Consider the following 15983-nt stretch of genomic DNA (forward strand, 5'->3'; position numbering starts at 1 on the left):
TCTGCCTCACAGTTCTGAGGACCGGGGTTCAATCCCCGGCCCCGCCTGTGTGGAGTTTGCATGTTCACCCCGTGCCTGCGTGGGTTTTCTCCGGGTACGCCGGTTTCCTCCCACATCCTCAAAACATGCACGGAAGGTTAATTTTACAATTAGGTTATGTTTGGGTTATGTTTACAATGTTTATGAAAAGTGAATTGTAATTTCAATGGGTTGAAAGTGTGGAAAAAGTAAAAAAAAAATTTAAACAATATTTTTAGCAATTGCAGATGGGTCTGGAACATATCCCCTGCGGTAAATGGGGATTCACTCTATATAGTATTTTGGTATATTATTCAAATGCATTTTTTTTTTTTTTTTTTTTTTGTATTTTAAAAAAAATAAAATAAATAACCCCAAAATTTACATTTACATGCAAAAATCGTGAGCAATTGATATATATATATATATATATATATATATATATATATATAAATTTTGAAGATGAAGGTCAGTGAAAGTGAAGTGAAAAAAATGTTTCAAAAACTTTTTCTTTACATTCTATTTCATTGTTAGTACTGTATTTTTACACATATAACATTTCTGAAACCTTTACAAGCCAGGAACACTTAAAAAATATTTCACTCTCAAAGTACCACCATAGTGACAACATTAAAATACAGTAGCTTTGTAGGCCTAAGTGTTCATCAACAACAAGGCAGAGATTTTATTCCCAAAAAGTATATTATTGCAAGCCACTGTAACATGATGCAGTTCAAACAAAATTTAAAATACTTTTTTGTACTTTTTACTAATTTACATTTTTTTTTTAACTAAAATTGCACAAAAAATAAAAGGTCAATGCAACTGAACTGTACTTAACAAAGTTACTGTACTGTATTTATTTATTTATTTGTTTAGTTTTGTTTTTTTTTAGTTTAAACTCCGGAAACTGTTGCCTTAAGAACAGTTCCGCTAGTTTAATGCTAACATAAATGGAAAATACCGTTGACATGCTAACTGTTAGCATTGATAGTTGCGGTTTCTTCAAGCCTTTAAGCAAAGGATATTTGAACACAAATGGTGGAACAACACATGTAGACAGCTAATATAACAATACTCAACAATAAATATTCTTTATCCTCTACAAAAAAAATTAACTATTACAGCAATTTATTGAGTAGTTGTAGAAGAAGTCTATTCTTCGTTTGTGTCTCTATGACTATTATAAAATGCTGCAATAATGATAATGTTTTTATACAATACAGTATTACAGAGTGATATTTTTATACAAATAAAAAATTTTTTGTGTGTGTGGAACAGATTAATGGCATGTGCGTTCATTTCAATGCGGAATCATGATTTGAGATTGTGATCACGGAATGGATTAAACTCACATCTCTTCTATTGTCAACGGAAATGGGCTAACTAATGTCTTAATTCCTGGAATCTTTATTGTAATTTATTCTAAACAACGGAAATTCTTTATTTTCGTAGCATCATGCTAGCTATGTTAGCTAACAGCTTCTCTACCTGGGTGGCCGCACGCCCGCGACTTTTGGCACCTCGCCCGTGACGTCACTCTTAAAGCGACAAGCGCACGCACGCCGGCCACTTTATAAGGTGCGACTGCCACAACTTGCGAGGAAGAGGAGGGCGAGGGAGGGAGGGCACGCACGCACGCACGCACGCACGCACGCACACACAGAAACAGACGGCGAGAGAAAGGAGGCGCAGCCTGTGCGCTCGTTCTTTCTCCCTCCTCCCCACACTTTGATATATCGCACATGAACACACAAGGCGTGTGGTTGTTAGAGCAACACCGAAGAAGAAGACGCGTCGGTTTGGTCGGACTAGCGAGCGGGACGAGGCGTCATGGACTCCTGGATGAAGTTCATCTTCATGGTCGCCACCTTCTGCTGTGGAACGCGAGCCGAGTTTGACGGCAGGTAGGTGCACACGTTTCGGATCTAATCCCGTACAATTGGTTTGTTGGGTTTCTCCTGTGCGTGAATGTTCGGAAACACTCGTTTGGATGTGATATGATCGGTCTCCGAACTAGTTGCGTTAGTGACCGAACGCACCTGAATGCATCTTTTTTAGTCAACTAAGTTGAATGTTGAAAGTGAAAATGCATCCACCACTGTCTTTTTTTTTTTATCATAAGGTTTTTTTTTACGACATTATACCATAAGAAGTATTGTCTCATATGAACTAGAAACTACAAATGATCATAGAAATATTGCACCTGAACGTATCATTTTGTTCACTTAAGTTAACATGCATTTCTGGTTATGGGTAATTAGAAATGCGTATCTTTGTAATCATAATGTAATGTATTCTAAAACATAAGACGCAAGACGCTTTTTTAAACTTCTGAATTAAAAAATGATCATAGAAATATTGCTCCAAAATAACTACATTTAAATTGCATGTATTTTTAATCTATGGGAAAGTACAAATACATTACAGTACTGTACAACCACCACGTGACTTACCTGACATTGCATTGTTATTGTTTACCATAATAATAAAGTAGTTTTATACTGTATAATACTAGTGGACACTATTTGGGCTTTAGTTCTGAACAAATACAGTAATAGTTCGAATTATTGCACCTAAATGCATCATTTATAACCATTTTGTTGCTCACACATGCATTTGGATCTACCTATTGACCATGTATTTCATACACACACACATATCATAATACAGTGGTTTTGTACAATTTTTATACTGCTGCTATTATTAATATAATACAAAGATGCTTTTTGAACTTCTGAACTAATATTCATCTTAGAAATATTGCACCTCAATGTATAGTTGATTTATCTACAACCAGCTTGTCTCTTACCTGCCATTGGAGTTTTAAAAATCATAATACACTTGTTTTCTACAATATGAAACTACTACTTGGACTATATTATAAGATACCATTTAGTCCTAAAGTCTGAACTAATAATGATGATAATTATGGAAATATTGCACCTATCATTTTTGTTGCATTTTGATATAAAGGCAAGTAAAAATGTATCCACTGCCTCTAACCTGACACTGGATTGTTTGTTTTTACCATCTTCTTCTGGATTTAAAAAAAACTATTATTATGCTTCCATTTTTTTTACAGGAAGAACTAAGTTTGGAGGTTCTGTCCAATGAAGTCTCTATGTTTTGTTTTATGCCAAAAACTCAAAAAGATTTTTCCATCATTTTGTGGCTGATTATTATACTGTATGGAACAAATGAAACAGCCCACATGCGTCAACCCCAAGCAGTGATAGCACGAAAGTAAGCATCCAGCCGTCCATTTTCTGTACAACATTTCCTCATTAGAGACTGGTGTGCTGGAGCCTATCCCAGCTGACTTTGGGTGAGAGGTGGGATACACCCTGAACTGGTCGTAGGGCTAGGGCACATACAGAGTCTTTGATAAATTGAACATGCATGTCTTTGAAATGTGGGAGGAAGCAGGAGAAAACCCAAGCAGGCACGGGGAGAACATGGAAACTCCACACAGGGAGATTCAAACTCAGAACCTCTCGACTGTGAGGCAAACAAACTAACCACCATGCAGCCGGAAGTAAATGTTACATAAATAATACAAATATAAAATTTAAGGTGCAACGATTAAAAGATAACTAATCGATTGTTACATTAATTGATAACTTTTTGATAATCGAGCAATCATTGGAAAACCTATATCACGTAAAATTGTCCAAATTATCTGAATTTCATCCTCTCAACAGTACATATTAATAATTATGTTTATTATTATAATACTCAAGCAGTAGATATTAACAATTATATTTATTGTTAGAACAAAGCAGACTTTTCTTTGTGTGTCATCAAAATAACACATTTGCTTTTACATTGGAAAACAATTATCAACATTTTTGCCTAATTTTTGACGTTACGGACCAAACCAGTAACTTAAGAGACTTAATTAACAATTTATGCATTTTCTGCACTGTTTTTGAATAAAGGGTTAGGTCTCTGATCAACTGTTCCTGTCGCAGCAGGACGCGTTTTAAAATAATAATTCAAATTAAATTGGAGGCATAAGATGGGGCCAGAGAAGGATGATTTTTCAAAAGATAATTTTTCATACAGACAGTTTTAATATCCATCCATCCATCCATTTTCTGATCCGCTTGTCCTCACTAGGGTCGTGGGCGTGCTGGAGCTTATCCCAGCTATCATCGGGCAGGAGTCGGGGTACACCCGGAACTGGTTGCCAGCCAATCGCAGGGCACATACAAACAAACAACAATTCGCACTCACATGCACACCTACGGGCAATTTAGAGTTGTCAATTAACCTACCATGCATGTTTTTGGGATGTGGGAGGAAACCGGAGTGCCAGGAGAAAACCCACGCAGGCACGGGAAGAACATGCAAACACACAGGCGGGGCTGCGGATTGAACCCGGGTCCTCAGAACTGTGAGGCAGACGCTCTAACCAATCCTCCACTGTGCCGCCAGTTTTAACGTGCAACAAAAAAGTGTTTTGTGTTTTCAACTGCAAACCCCACTTTTAATGCTAACAATGCAAAACACCATTGAGAGGCTAACTAAACTAGCATTAATGTTGCGGTGTTAAGCAATGGATATTTGAACACAAATGGTGCAGCAACACATACAGATGGACAATCTAACAGTCCTCACAGATGTATATTCATCATCCTATGCGATTTATATTACTGCAGCTTACTGAGTCAATTATTAAACGCTTCTTCAAGTGTACACGTATGCATTTATTACGTTCCATGATGGCCCATGTGCACACACCAGAAGGAGCACCATGTTTTTTTTTTTTTTAGTACAATACTGTACAGTGCTATTTTTCTTATAAAAAAAATTAATAAAAAAAACTCATCACACTTTTTGTTGTTGTTGTTGGAGGCTGGAACGGATCAATGGCATTTCCAATCATTTGAATGGAGGAAGATGATTTGAGATACAAGTGTTTTGATTTACGAGCGTGACTTGTAAGTAAAGGCACCACTAAATTAGGAAAGAAAAAGAGGCCTGATTCTGCAAATCCCTCCAAAGTGTTACTGGGGTTGCATGATTGTGGACCTCCAGAATTGACGGATGAAAGCACAACAAGAGTGTAAATTGTAACCCAATGGGGTTATATATACATATATATATATATATATAATGACATATTTGCTACCTGGATAAAGGAGATGTGCTTTTTTTTTTAGACCCGTGCCAAGATCTCTTTAATTATTACTATTAATATTATTAATAATAGCACACACATAACAAATAAAAATGTGACTGGTATTTTTTCCCATACACAGTTTGTCTCCGAATACAAGGTGTCTCATGCGGACGCAACAACAACAATCTGGCGCCGACGCCGTCGTTCATGTTCAGACACGAAGCGTTATCACGCAAGTATGGAAGACGCTGCGCCGCATCCCAAAGAATGCGTTCGACCGAGATCTCCATCTGCCTCTCCATAGCTCCGGTGATGGATGATGTTTGTTAGTTGTTGATGTTTGTTGTTCCTGATATCAAAAAATGAGACCAAAATAAATAATTTTAAAACATTTTTCCACCATAAAAATATCCTTTGGATATGGATATATTTAAATACATTCTTTTAAAGGGGGCAACAACGAGGCGCTCTAAAGCGGCTACGATAGCGTGTGGACAGGGCCTTCACGCTGGCCATCCCAACTGTTATTTTTTATTTTATTTTATTGTTGTCCCTCGCTCTTCTGCCTTTTCTCCGTGACGTACAGGCACTCACGGCCGATGACAAGGCGCTCTAAAGCGGCCACGCCGGCGGACTATCACAAGGCAACGTATTTTTAGGGTGTAGGCATCGCTAGCTAGGTAATTTCACGTTGCAATCGTGCTGGATAACCGCTGAAGGTGCTCAAGTTCTTATATACGGGGGAGGGGCGACTCATACCGGGATCAAGGTGCGTCACTGGGCCCTGTTTTAGCCACGCCCCAAAAATCTGGAAAACCGAAATGGTGAAAAACACTAACATTATACTGTACCTCCACAATTGAGCACATTGTCAGCAATATCTTCAAACGTGTAATGTATTAAGAAACATATGTCTGAATTCACTTTAGTGTTTTTAAAGTGTCTTAAGCAACAATTGTTGCAAGTCACTGGATAGAGTTGTATGTTTAGTAGAAGTATTAGTATAGTAAGTAGAATAATAAATAAACCCCCACATACAGACATTTAAGAGTTTATTGCTGTGCCTGTTTGAACTCTTGCTAACCAAAACAGCAGCACCTATTGAGGCACGTAAACAGTCTCTCAGTTTAATTAATAGGTAGGTTTTTACTGTATGTTGTAAATGAGTTTCTTGTGTAGTTTGTCTTTAATGAGGTTTAGCGTTCCAGTCGATTCTTACTAGTGGTCGCGTCACAATGTTGTGTCCTGCTCTTCACTTGACATTCTCATGGACATTTTCCCAAAGCAGGCTGTTAGACGGTGAAGCAGCGCGTCTCTTTGAAGTTATTTTTGAACGCCCAGTTCCGAGTATCAGTTAACAAATGTATGTTTGCGGCTCATGTTTAGTGCAAGTGGGACAACAGCCGCTGCGTTAGTCAGAAGACCTCGTGTACTGCATTCCGTGCGTCTGCTCTGTACAACTTCTCTTTTTTTGCCAGAAAGGAACACTCGGTGTTTCCCCGTGTTTATTACAGTTGCCTTACCCCCATCTGCAGTTGAGTAAATAAATACAATACATTATCACTGCTCCATCATCGTCGGCTTATTTTCCCCCCAAGACTTATTAAAAATGAAAATGTATGTGGAAGCGAGGGAACAGAGTGGAACACATTCAAATTAATTTCCGTCCGTCATATTGTTTACGACACATCATCTGTAATCACCATGGCGACCGGCTGTGTAATAACACTGAAGGATTTCTTGCATTGGCCACGGTGCGCGCGTGTAATGATCATTTATGTACGCCGCCATATTGTACGTTATTAACGCCGCGGCTGACGGAGCGGTCTGTCGGCGTGCTCATAATTTGCCCTTTTTTACGGCTCATGTCTGATATGAATTCATTGAGACTACATTCCCCCTCCTGTGTGTGTGTGTGTGTGTGTGTGTGTGTGTTATTACCTGCTCTCCCTCGCTTATTGCCTTTTGGAGAGCTCTCCTAACAGGCTTATCCTCGTGGACCTGAAAGGTCCTTCACGGCCCACATCATTTTGCTCTGGCACATGCACCAAAAAAAAAAAAACAAGGCCGCCGCTTTTCATTCCACCCCGGGCAGTGGTGACAGCTGATTTCCTGTGTTGTTGTTTTGCCGTGCAACAACTCTACAGCAATAAGACGACGACCCCCGCCGGGTAATTCTGTTGTCAATATACGGCACGTTTGGGCTTTCCGAGTTGGAGAATAATTATCCAAAAAGGAACTATTAGAACCTGTATGTGTGGCTTGAGAGGCAGCGTGACGCTCCAAAAAGTTTTAGCACTGAAAGTTAGAGACAAACAACTATTCACACTGTTATTCACACCTATAGACAATTTACATTCTTCGATTTCTGGCGAGAGAAGTGAGGTACACCCTTGGGGTTGAACCGACTAGTCGACGCGTCGACTTTACCACCGCGCAATGACAAATGAGCTTGAAATCGACTCGAATGATGCGTTTTGGCACCAACACGGACGGCTCACACAAAGCAAACTGGCAGCGGTGAACTATTTTATTTAAAATGACACCAGGAGCATGGTCACTTGCAAAATATTCAAGTGTCTTGCCCCATCTAGGGATGTCCAAGATATAACATGAAGGCAGGGTCCCCAAGCAGCCACTGAAACACTGACAGTATGTGGCCCTGTGGACCCTTCGGTGATGGCATCGCCAAATGCACCTGTGTTGTGAATCCTTTTATATGCTTAGGTTATTTGAGGGTCCCCGTCAAATGCTGCTTTTGTATTGTTTTTTTCCCCCTCTTTTTGCTTGTTGGTTGCTCCTATTCTTTTTTTGTTGATGTAATTGTGACTGCAGTGACAATGTAATTTCACTCACGGGCTGAGTGAAGTATCTATCTAGCAAGCTAGCTATCTACTTAGCTGAATTCTCAAGAGAATTGCAAGGGAGTATTTGAGAAGTGTTTGTCATTAAAGAGGTCGTACCATCGAAGCCCCACCACTTCCTCTCCCCACCGCTGTCACTTTTCATCCTTCAGGTTTTTTTTGCTCCCAAGCGACGTGATTGGCAGCTGGGGAGACTGGGGGGCTCTCATTAGCAATTCATCATGTCGCCATAAAGAAATTCGCAGGCGTCCTGAATGCTGAGTGACAGTCGCACTTGGCTGCGAGGCACAAACAAAGCGGCTTTTGTCTTCCGGAGCTATATAAAGACGACCTGGTGGTGGATTAGCGTTTGCCCACTAAGGGCGAAGTGACAAGCGGTACCCTTTTCCATCATGCAATGGAACATCAAAAACTAAATTAACGTCCCTAAAGTCCGACATCAGCATGTCCTGCTATACTTCATTACAGTGAGCAAGTGTTGTGCTGTTTATTTGGGGCTGCTGGTATCGAATGATTTTTAGAATTGATTATGCTGTGGATTATTACATCGATTAACATTTATTTTGGATTAGATTTTATTGCAAAACCTCTGAGGCTGCTTCAGTTCAACTACATGTCAATTACAGGTTATTCATACTACTACCGCAAATAACGTAATACTGATTATTTTTTTCCCATTAATTGATTATGATTCAGTTACTGGTAGGGTCCATCACGTCAGAAAATAAGGACAAATTTTGATTTTTATTTATTATTTTATTTTATTTTTTCAAAACTAAAAGCAGATGTTTGCAAAGGTTTTATTTTGATTAAACACAGGTAATCCATCTGCTTTCATTGAGGACTACAAAAATCTAATTATTTAATGTCGAGTGGGTGAAACTAGAGGATTTGGACAATTTTAAGTTAAACAATGGCTCTAAACGATTACTTAATTATCAAAATAGTTGTCGGTTAATTTGATCAATAAGTTGTCAAGTAATCGATTAATTGTTGCACCTGTACTTTTGTCTGGCACCACTGACAAAACTGAGTTTGACGACATGCGTCTCTGCTCAATACATTACAGTATGGCTATTACCGTATTTTAACGACCATAAGGCGCTCTTCAAAGTCTTACATTTTCTCCAAAACGGACGGGGCGCCTTATGTGTGCACCAAGTTCCAAAATCTGTAAATGTTGTTGTGTGACTTCAATGAGCGCTCTGCTTGACTGACTGGGAGCATTTCCTGCCGACACGCTGCTTATATAGAGGAAGGCGGACGTGACTGAGTACAGCATGCGGACGTAAAGGGGGAAGGGTGCGTGTGACAGAGGACGCTAAAGACACGCCCCCAGTAGGTATATAGTTCCGGTATGTGCATCAGTTTGGCTAAGGACCCCCGAAAATGGCACCTACGAAGAGACACGCTCACGAAGCACAGTTTAAACTGCAAGCTATTAGTTACGCGGAGGAACATGGGAATCGAGCTGTCGCAGCCGCGAGAGAATGCAAGTGGAGGAAGCAGGAAAACGAGCTTCGCCAAGTCAAGAAGACGAAGCTGAGTTTCCGCGGGAATAAAAAGAAAAACTAAACGCGGAAACAAGGCGAGGTGGCCCGAGTTGGAAGACCAACCCGAGCAATGGATTAATGAGCAAAGAACAGCCGGGAAAAGCGTCTCTACAATCACCATTCGACTGAGTGCAATAACTCGGAGCTTTCCATCATTCCGGGAGGCTTGACGAAGGAACTCCAACCGTTGGACATCGGTGTAAACAGGGCGTTCAAAGTGAAGTTGTGAGCCTGCGTGGGAGCCATGGATAACAGATGGCGAACAGAGCTTTACTAAGACTAGGAGGCAGCGCCGGGCGAGTTACGCCACCATATGTGAATGGATTGTGGATGCTTGGGCTAACGTGTCTGCTTGCACTGTTGTTCGAGCTTTCGTGAAAGCCGGCATTATTTCTGAGGAGCCGCACGGCAACTTGACTTGACTCCGACAATGACGACAATTTCCACTTTTAAATGATATTTGTTGCTCTGTACGCTGTTTTAATTGTACTTTTAAAAATAATTCTCATTTTATATGTTCATAAGCTGTTTTTTTCTGTTTTGAACTGCTTTTAATCATGTAAAGCACGTTGAGTTACCTTGTGTATGAAATGCGCTATATAAATAAATTAGCTTTGCTTTTGCTTTGCTTTGCTTTGCTTCTTTTTACAGCTACAATATTTACAATACCCAGGTTCCGCTGGATTAATTGATTTGTCTTTCAAGGAAATTGACATAAAAAAAACCTAAACCTATTGGGGACTATCCGGCAGTGCAATTCCAACCCCGACATCTTTTATCATCATTTTAAGTTTAGATCAGCGGTAGTCACTCATGTTCTACCCCTCGGAAGTACTCTGGCACCTATTGTTTACAAACATGATGAAAAGTTCTTTATAGTGGCCTCAACCTACAAAGATATTTTTCCCTTGTCATGTCTGGGGCTCCAGTTTCTCGCTCTGGGAAAGCGAAAACACGAAAAAGCATACAACTGTAATGTTATCCATGTATGTTATCTTTTCGGTACATAATTGACATGTAAACTGACTCGCTCTGGTTCAAAAACACAAACCCAAAGTACCGTGAGCATCTGCCTAATGGAATAAAAGCATGGACAAACCCCCACTGCCCCATCCGCACATCTTAATTGGCGCCAAGCTCATCATGTGGCCTCGTTTTACAGGTGGCCACGGCAGATGGCGTCGTCCAACGGGCTGTGCCGCTATGGCGCCAGGGTGGACTGCTGCTGGGGATGGACACGCCGATCTTGGGGTCACTGCCAGCGTGAGTGCCGCGATAATGCCTGCTGCTGCCATTGTTGGATGAGGAGGAAGGGGTGGGCTGGTGAGGTGTCAAGCTGGGTGGTAAAAAACAAAAACAAACAAATGGATGCAATGAATGAAACATGAGGTGGCTTTACCGTTAATACTGTCGATCAAAGGGCTTGGAGAAGCACACGTACATGCTCAATGGTGTTTTTATATGGAACAATTGCCGCTTTTCCACTGCAGGGTAACTATTGGCTATGACCAGAGGGGGCAAAAGTACCCACACGTACAGATAATAATGTTTAAAAAAAGAAAAATAGTGGTAAAAGCAATAGTCGTGATTCCACTCCTGTGTTTAAGTAAAAGTAAAAAAGTACCAACTCTAAAATGTACTTAAGCTTGAAAGTAAATATACTGTCACTTTGTCAATTATGTACAACATAGCGAACCCCTGCATTGTTGCGGTTCAGAATATGTTAATGATTTTCTGAGGGGTAAATTATTTACCGATATTCGCTGAAAAACTCACCTACAGTATTTGTTTTTTTGTGCACTGGCCAAAGCCTTGTTTAATATTAAAAATATTACTTTGGCATCATACAATGGCATCTTGTTGCCAAGTAACTGTGTTGAACTGAGGGGAGGAGCTAGCCAGGGCATAGACTTGCTGGCAATTTGTGGCATTTATAAACAATTACAAACCTTTTTGCTATCTGATTTTCGCTATGCGCAGTAAGGCGTTGACAACAAAAAATTAATTTTCATTTTCAATTTTTCTATTAATTTTATTAGCGCTTGTACTGAGAAGTAAAAACATTTTAAATCACATCATATGTTGTTATTCAAGATCCAGTAATAAAAAAATTCTGCATTAGATAATAACTGAAAAAAATACCTTATTTGTATGTGTGTGCGTGTTTTTTTGCTGATGTTTTTTTTTTTTTTTTTTTTTTTTTAAGATAAGACAGAATTTTTGAGCGCTAGAAGAGGGTGGGGTTTATAGACTGGCACAAATCATTCTTGTAACTGACAACATCAAACAATTCTCTTGAATAGGGCCATAGATTTGGAATATCTTGCCTCTCTGAATCTGTTGTTGTCGTTAATGCTCCCTGGTTTATGTTCCTTCATGCCGCTGCTATCAGTGTTTTTTTTTTATAAGAGCACAAGATGTCATTCAATCAATCACTCAATCAAGGTAGTAACTGCAATTGACACTACCTCTCTATTTAGATCTTTTCTGAGGTTGGAAAAAGTAGCGTGCCTATTTTTACAAAAAAAGGACTAGGAATTAAATGTAGGGAGTAATAGTGAAAAATTGTCAGCAAAATGAATCTTTAACTAAACTAAAGATACCTAAAAATCTGCTTAAGTACCGTAGCAAAGTATTTGTACTTGTTACTTCCCACCACTGACTGTTGCATAACCCTGAAAGCTACACCGCTAGAAACGACCAAAATAAGCACACACTCTAACGTTAGCCATCCCTGCCACTGCGGTATTATAATTCGCAGTTTCTGCTTTCCTGCAGCGACTGCAGTCTCCTCGCAAATTAACTTGAGCCCCTTATCCTCAATTGTTGTTCGTTCCCTCGGTACAATTCTGAAGTGGAAAAGCGGCATTACTGAGTAAATTCCAGTTTCTCCACCAATGGTAACGTTAGAAATTGCACACTTAAAATATCCTTTGTAATCCGTTACAAAAATTCACTAGTGAAATCAAATTCTAGCTAGCGAGCAGACGCACATTTTGGCGACCGGTTGTTGATAGTCAGAAGTCAGTCATTCGAGCCTCAAAGGCCAATGAAAAAAATTACAATTTAGGGTCCGATTGTGCTAAGGACATTTAGCCTGAAATGGCACAATTTGGATTATCAGACATGTTTATTCATACATGTTATTGTCACAAATATTACTGCCCTGTATTAAATGTAAAATACATACAAGGGGGAGAAAAATTATGGACTGTAGAACATGCATATGGTAGGTTGCTAGCGTTGTTTTGGTGGGGTTCAAGCTTAGGCAAGACTGGGGTAACACCAGTTAGCCTGCAACATCAACAATAGTCCATCATGTCGCCATTAATGCCCGAAAGTGGCACACACGCACTGCAGTATTCACCTGTGCTCTCTGAAGGATCTAGATAGTGTATCCTTTCGTAGTTTGACGATTCTAGCACTAATATGCTAACATGCTAATGAAGACTGTATGGTGTTGCTGCTTGGCGTGTACGGTGCTCTGCTCAACCTATAAGCCTCCTTTACTGCAGGAAATGAACAACATGAATGAATTGTTTGTCTTAGTTGCTTAGCTAAGTAGCTTCACTTAGCATAGCTAGAGGTAAAAGGTCTAAATGTGGTGGAAAAAATGTTCACTTCCTGTGGTAGGGAAAGGCTTACAGGGTTCATAGCTCTGCATGTTTTTTTTGTTTTTTTTCAAATCCATTCCATTATTTGTATGTTTGTTGAATTTTATTTTGTGTACATGGGGAAAGATGTGACACACTGCTGTTTGTGGTCAAAAGCTGGGCTCGTTGATGAATTTGTGGCGGTGGGCCGTCCTCTGGCTTGAAGCGTCCTTCCGGCGAGATAAGAGTGAACTCACCCTGGCCCCGTTCAGTTTTACATTCTTTTGGTCTTTCCTTTTCATCCAGATTTAATTTATGGTCCTTCCAAGACAAATCTGCCTTTTTAATCCTCACCCTGCACCCAAAACAAAGCATGATGTCCCCTTTCTTCACACTTGGCATAGAACAGCTCTTCCTCGTGGGAATTTAGTCAGAAATGTCTCCAAAATAAACAAACAACCTATTAGTTTGTGCGTTGTTCTTGTTGTATAATCATTTCTCATGAGAAGGTGTTGCTAAAAAGTATGCTCCTATAATTATTCATTATCCTTACATCTGCCCAAAGGAATAGATATACTTTATGAGATTATTAAGGCATTAAGAAAGAACGCCTCAGGATGACCAGCCAAACAGCAGTGTGTGACTCTCCATGCTGTTCCGGAGTCGCATGTGTTCCTTATTGCTCTCGTCCATCAACAGAGTTCAGTGGGAGGCTACAGTCATTTTTTTTTTTTCTGCACTACAAACGTGATTCCCAACCACTAAGAGATCAAGCGTGCCGTGGGGAATGATCCAATTTCATTTAATTGGTCAGAAAATGTGTATTTATTTATTACAAATAATGCACCTTCTGCCATTGAGTGGAAGAGCATTGAATTGTTCTGCTTGTCATACTGGCATAGATAAACAGTTATAAATTTTTTGTATTTAAAAAAATAAGTGAAATTGGATAATTTCCCACGGCACACATGATGATCTCAGTGGTTGGACATCATTGCTTTCGTTTGTACGCCGCATCACAAAGTTTGACAGAAATCCTGCGAACTAATTAACGAACAAAAGGCAATCAAGACCTAGCAAATTTGTGTTGTTGCTCTAACTTAGGTAATAAATGGCGAACACTTGAGTGTGAAGTTGGCAAAAGGCACACAAAAAAGTTGTTTTACTAAAAAAAAAAAAAAAAAAAAAAAAAGTTACATTTATTGAACCAACAGGCCATAACTGAAATATGATGTTTTGTTAGTGTGGACATGGCCTGACATCCATTCACTTCAGACATGTATCAGTATTCCTTGGAAGTCCAAGAAAGAGGAAAGGAAAGGAGAGCACTAATCACAGCAGTGCGTACATGACAAGCTGCTGCCGAACTCCACCTCTGATGACGAGTTAGTCTGTTCATGCAACTCCTCTACCAGGATCAAATGGATCACCTTTTTTTTTCGTTTCTATAAACTAAAAAGAAGGCAGGAGAGAAGAGTACGAACAAAAGAAAGTGAAGGGAAGGAATCCCGAGGTGTAAGATTTAGAGGTTTAGCGCACAAGAGACAGAGGAAGACGAGCTACCGAAATCCTTTGGCAAGCTTGAGCTTCGTGTTTAATGTTCAGACGCTCCGGAAGCCGCGCTTGGAGCTTCTTATTCCAACCAGCTGCTGTCTGGATTATTTGACCGCAACGGAACGTTTTGAATGAAACTTTAGAGGAAATCGTCCAATGATTAGCATAGCGGAAGCTCTGAGGTCCAGCTTAATCAACGACTTCAGATTTGTTGGGATTCAGAAATCATTTTCCTCATGAGAAATAATGGAAATAATCGGTTCCAGATAAAAACTTTTAACTGTATAGACATTTTTTAAGTTGCATTTCAGCCTTTTTAAGTGTCACACATATACAAAAAAAATGAGTAAACTACTGTAGTACTACATTAGCTTTAAGGGCATTGTGTTGGAAAAATGATGAGCGTGTCTGCCTCACAGTTCTGAAGTTCTGGGTTTGAATCTGTGTTTAGGTTTTCTCCGAGTACCCCGGCATTCTCTCGTGTTTCAAAAACATGTGTGTTAGTTTAATTAAAGACCCTAAATCAAAGGTGTCAAACTCAAGGCCCGGGGGCCAGATCCGGCCCGCCACAGCAATTTATGTGGCCAGCGAAAGCAAATCATGTGCGTCAACACCCGTGATTCTTGTTAAAATTTGTGCCAAAATTTCAAATTTTCATATGTAATAAATAATGTTGAGTATTTTTTTGTTGTTGTTACCAAACCCCTTTTTACAGTAACTTTGACAATAGCTAAACAAACTATTATCCTCGACTTCTGATTAGTGGTTATCAATTTGTTGTGTATATGTAATAATATGATAAGGTGCTTAAACATTATATCATTTTGCAGTCATACCGGGACCCTCTAAGGGAAACCATAACTACAGTGTGGCCCGCGACAAAAATGTGTTACAGGTTCTTCTCTAAATTGTCCATAAGTGTGAATTTGCGTGGGTATGGTCATTTGTGGATATGTGCCCTGTGATCAGATGCCGAACAGTCTCGGGTTTACCCCACCTCTAGTCCATAGTCAGCTGGGATTGGCTCCAGGTCCGCCACGGCCCTAATGAGGACAAGCGCTATGGAAAACGGATGGCTGGATGACTTGTCATGCAAGTTTAAGCATTAGGTAACCACTGTTAATATTCAAATGGAACTTTAATGACAAAGGCATAATGTGACGGTGACTCATGAAGCTGAATTTTGAATTAATTCAGTGATCCTAGTCTAATAACATTCTTATTGTCTCACAAGTATTAAAAGAAGCTAAGCACTATGAAACGTGAAAACAAT

The 15983-nt window shown here is 39.7% G+C and overlaps 1 protein-coding gene and 1 long non-coding RNA gene across 8 annotated transcripts in view; one reads left to right on the forward strand and one right to left on the reverse strand.

Annotated features, from left to right (window-relative positions):
- Positions 1–1623: 1623 nt before the first annotated feature.
- npnta (nephronectin a) overlaps positions 1624–15983 on the forward strand; it is a 52108-nt gene continuing 37748 nt past the window's right edge. For 2 of the 7 annotated variants that reach the window (XM_061770763.1, XM_061770764.1), the window contains exons 1-2: positions 1624–1925; positions 10726–10826. In XM_061770763.1, the coding sequence (XP_061626747.1) occupies positions 1852–1925; positions 10726–10826 (175 nt within the window). In that variant the 5' untranslated portion in view covers positions 1624–1851. The remainder of the gene's footprint in view (positions 1926–10725; positions 10827–15983) is intronic. The other 5 variants (XM_061770767.1, XM_061770766.1, XM_061770768.1 and 2 more) reach the window with 3 other exon arrangements.
- The window catches only part of LOC133476839 (uncharacterized), a 37430-nt gene continuing 32219 nt past the window's right edge, over positions 10773–15983 (reverse strand). The window contains exon 3 of the long non-coding RNA XR_009788155.1: positions 10773–10899. This is a non-coding gene — a long non-coding RNA (uncharacterized LOC133476839). The remainder of the gene's footprint in view (positions 10900–15983) is intronic.

This window comes from Phyllopteryx taeniolatus, chromosome 4, assembly GCF_024500385.1.
Source record: "Phyllopteryx taeniolatus isolate TA_2022b chromosome 4, UOR_Ptae_1.2, whole genome shotgun sequence".
Classification (NCBI taxonomy): domain Eukaryota; kingdom Metazoa; phylum Chordata; class Actinopteri; order Syngnathiformes; family Syngnathidae; genus Phyllopteryx; species Phyllopteryx taeniolatus.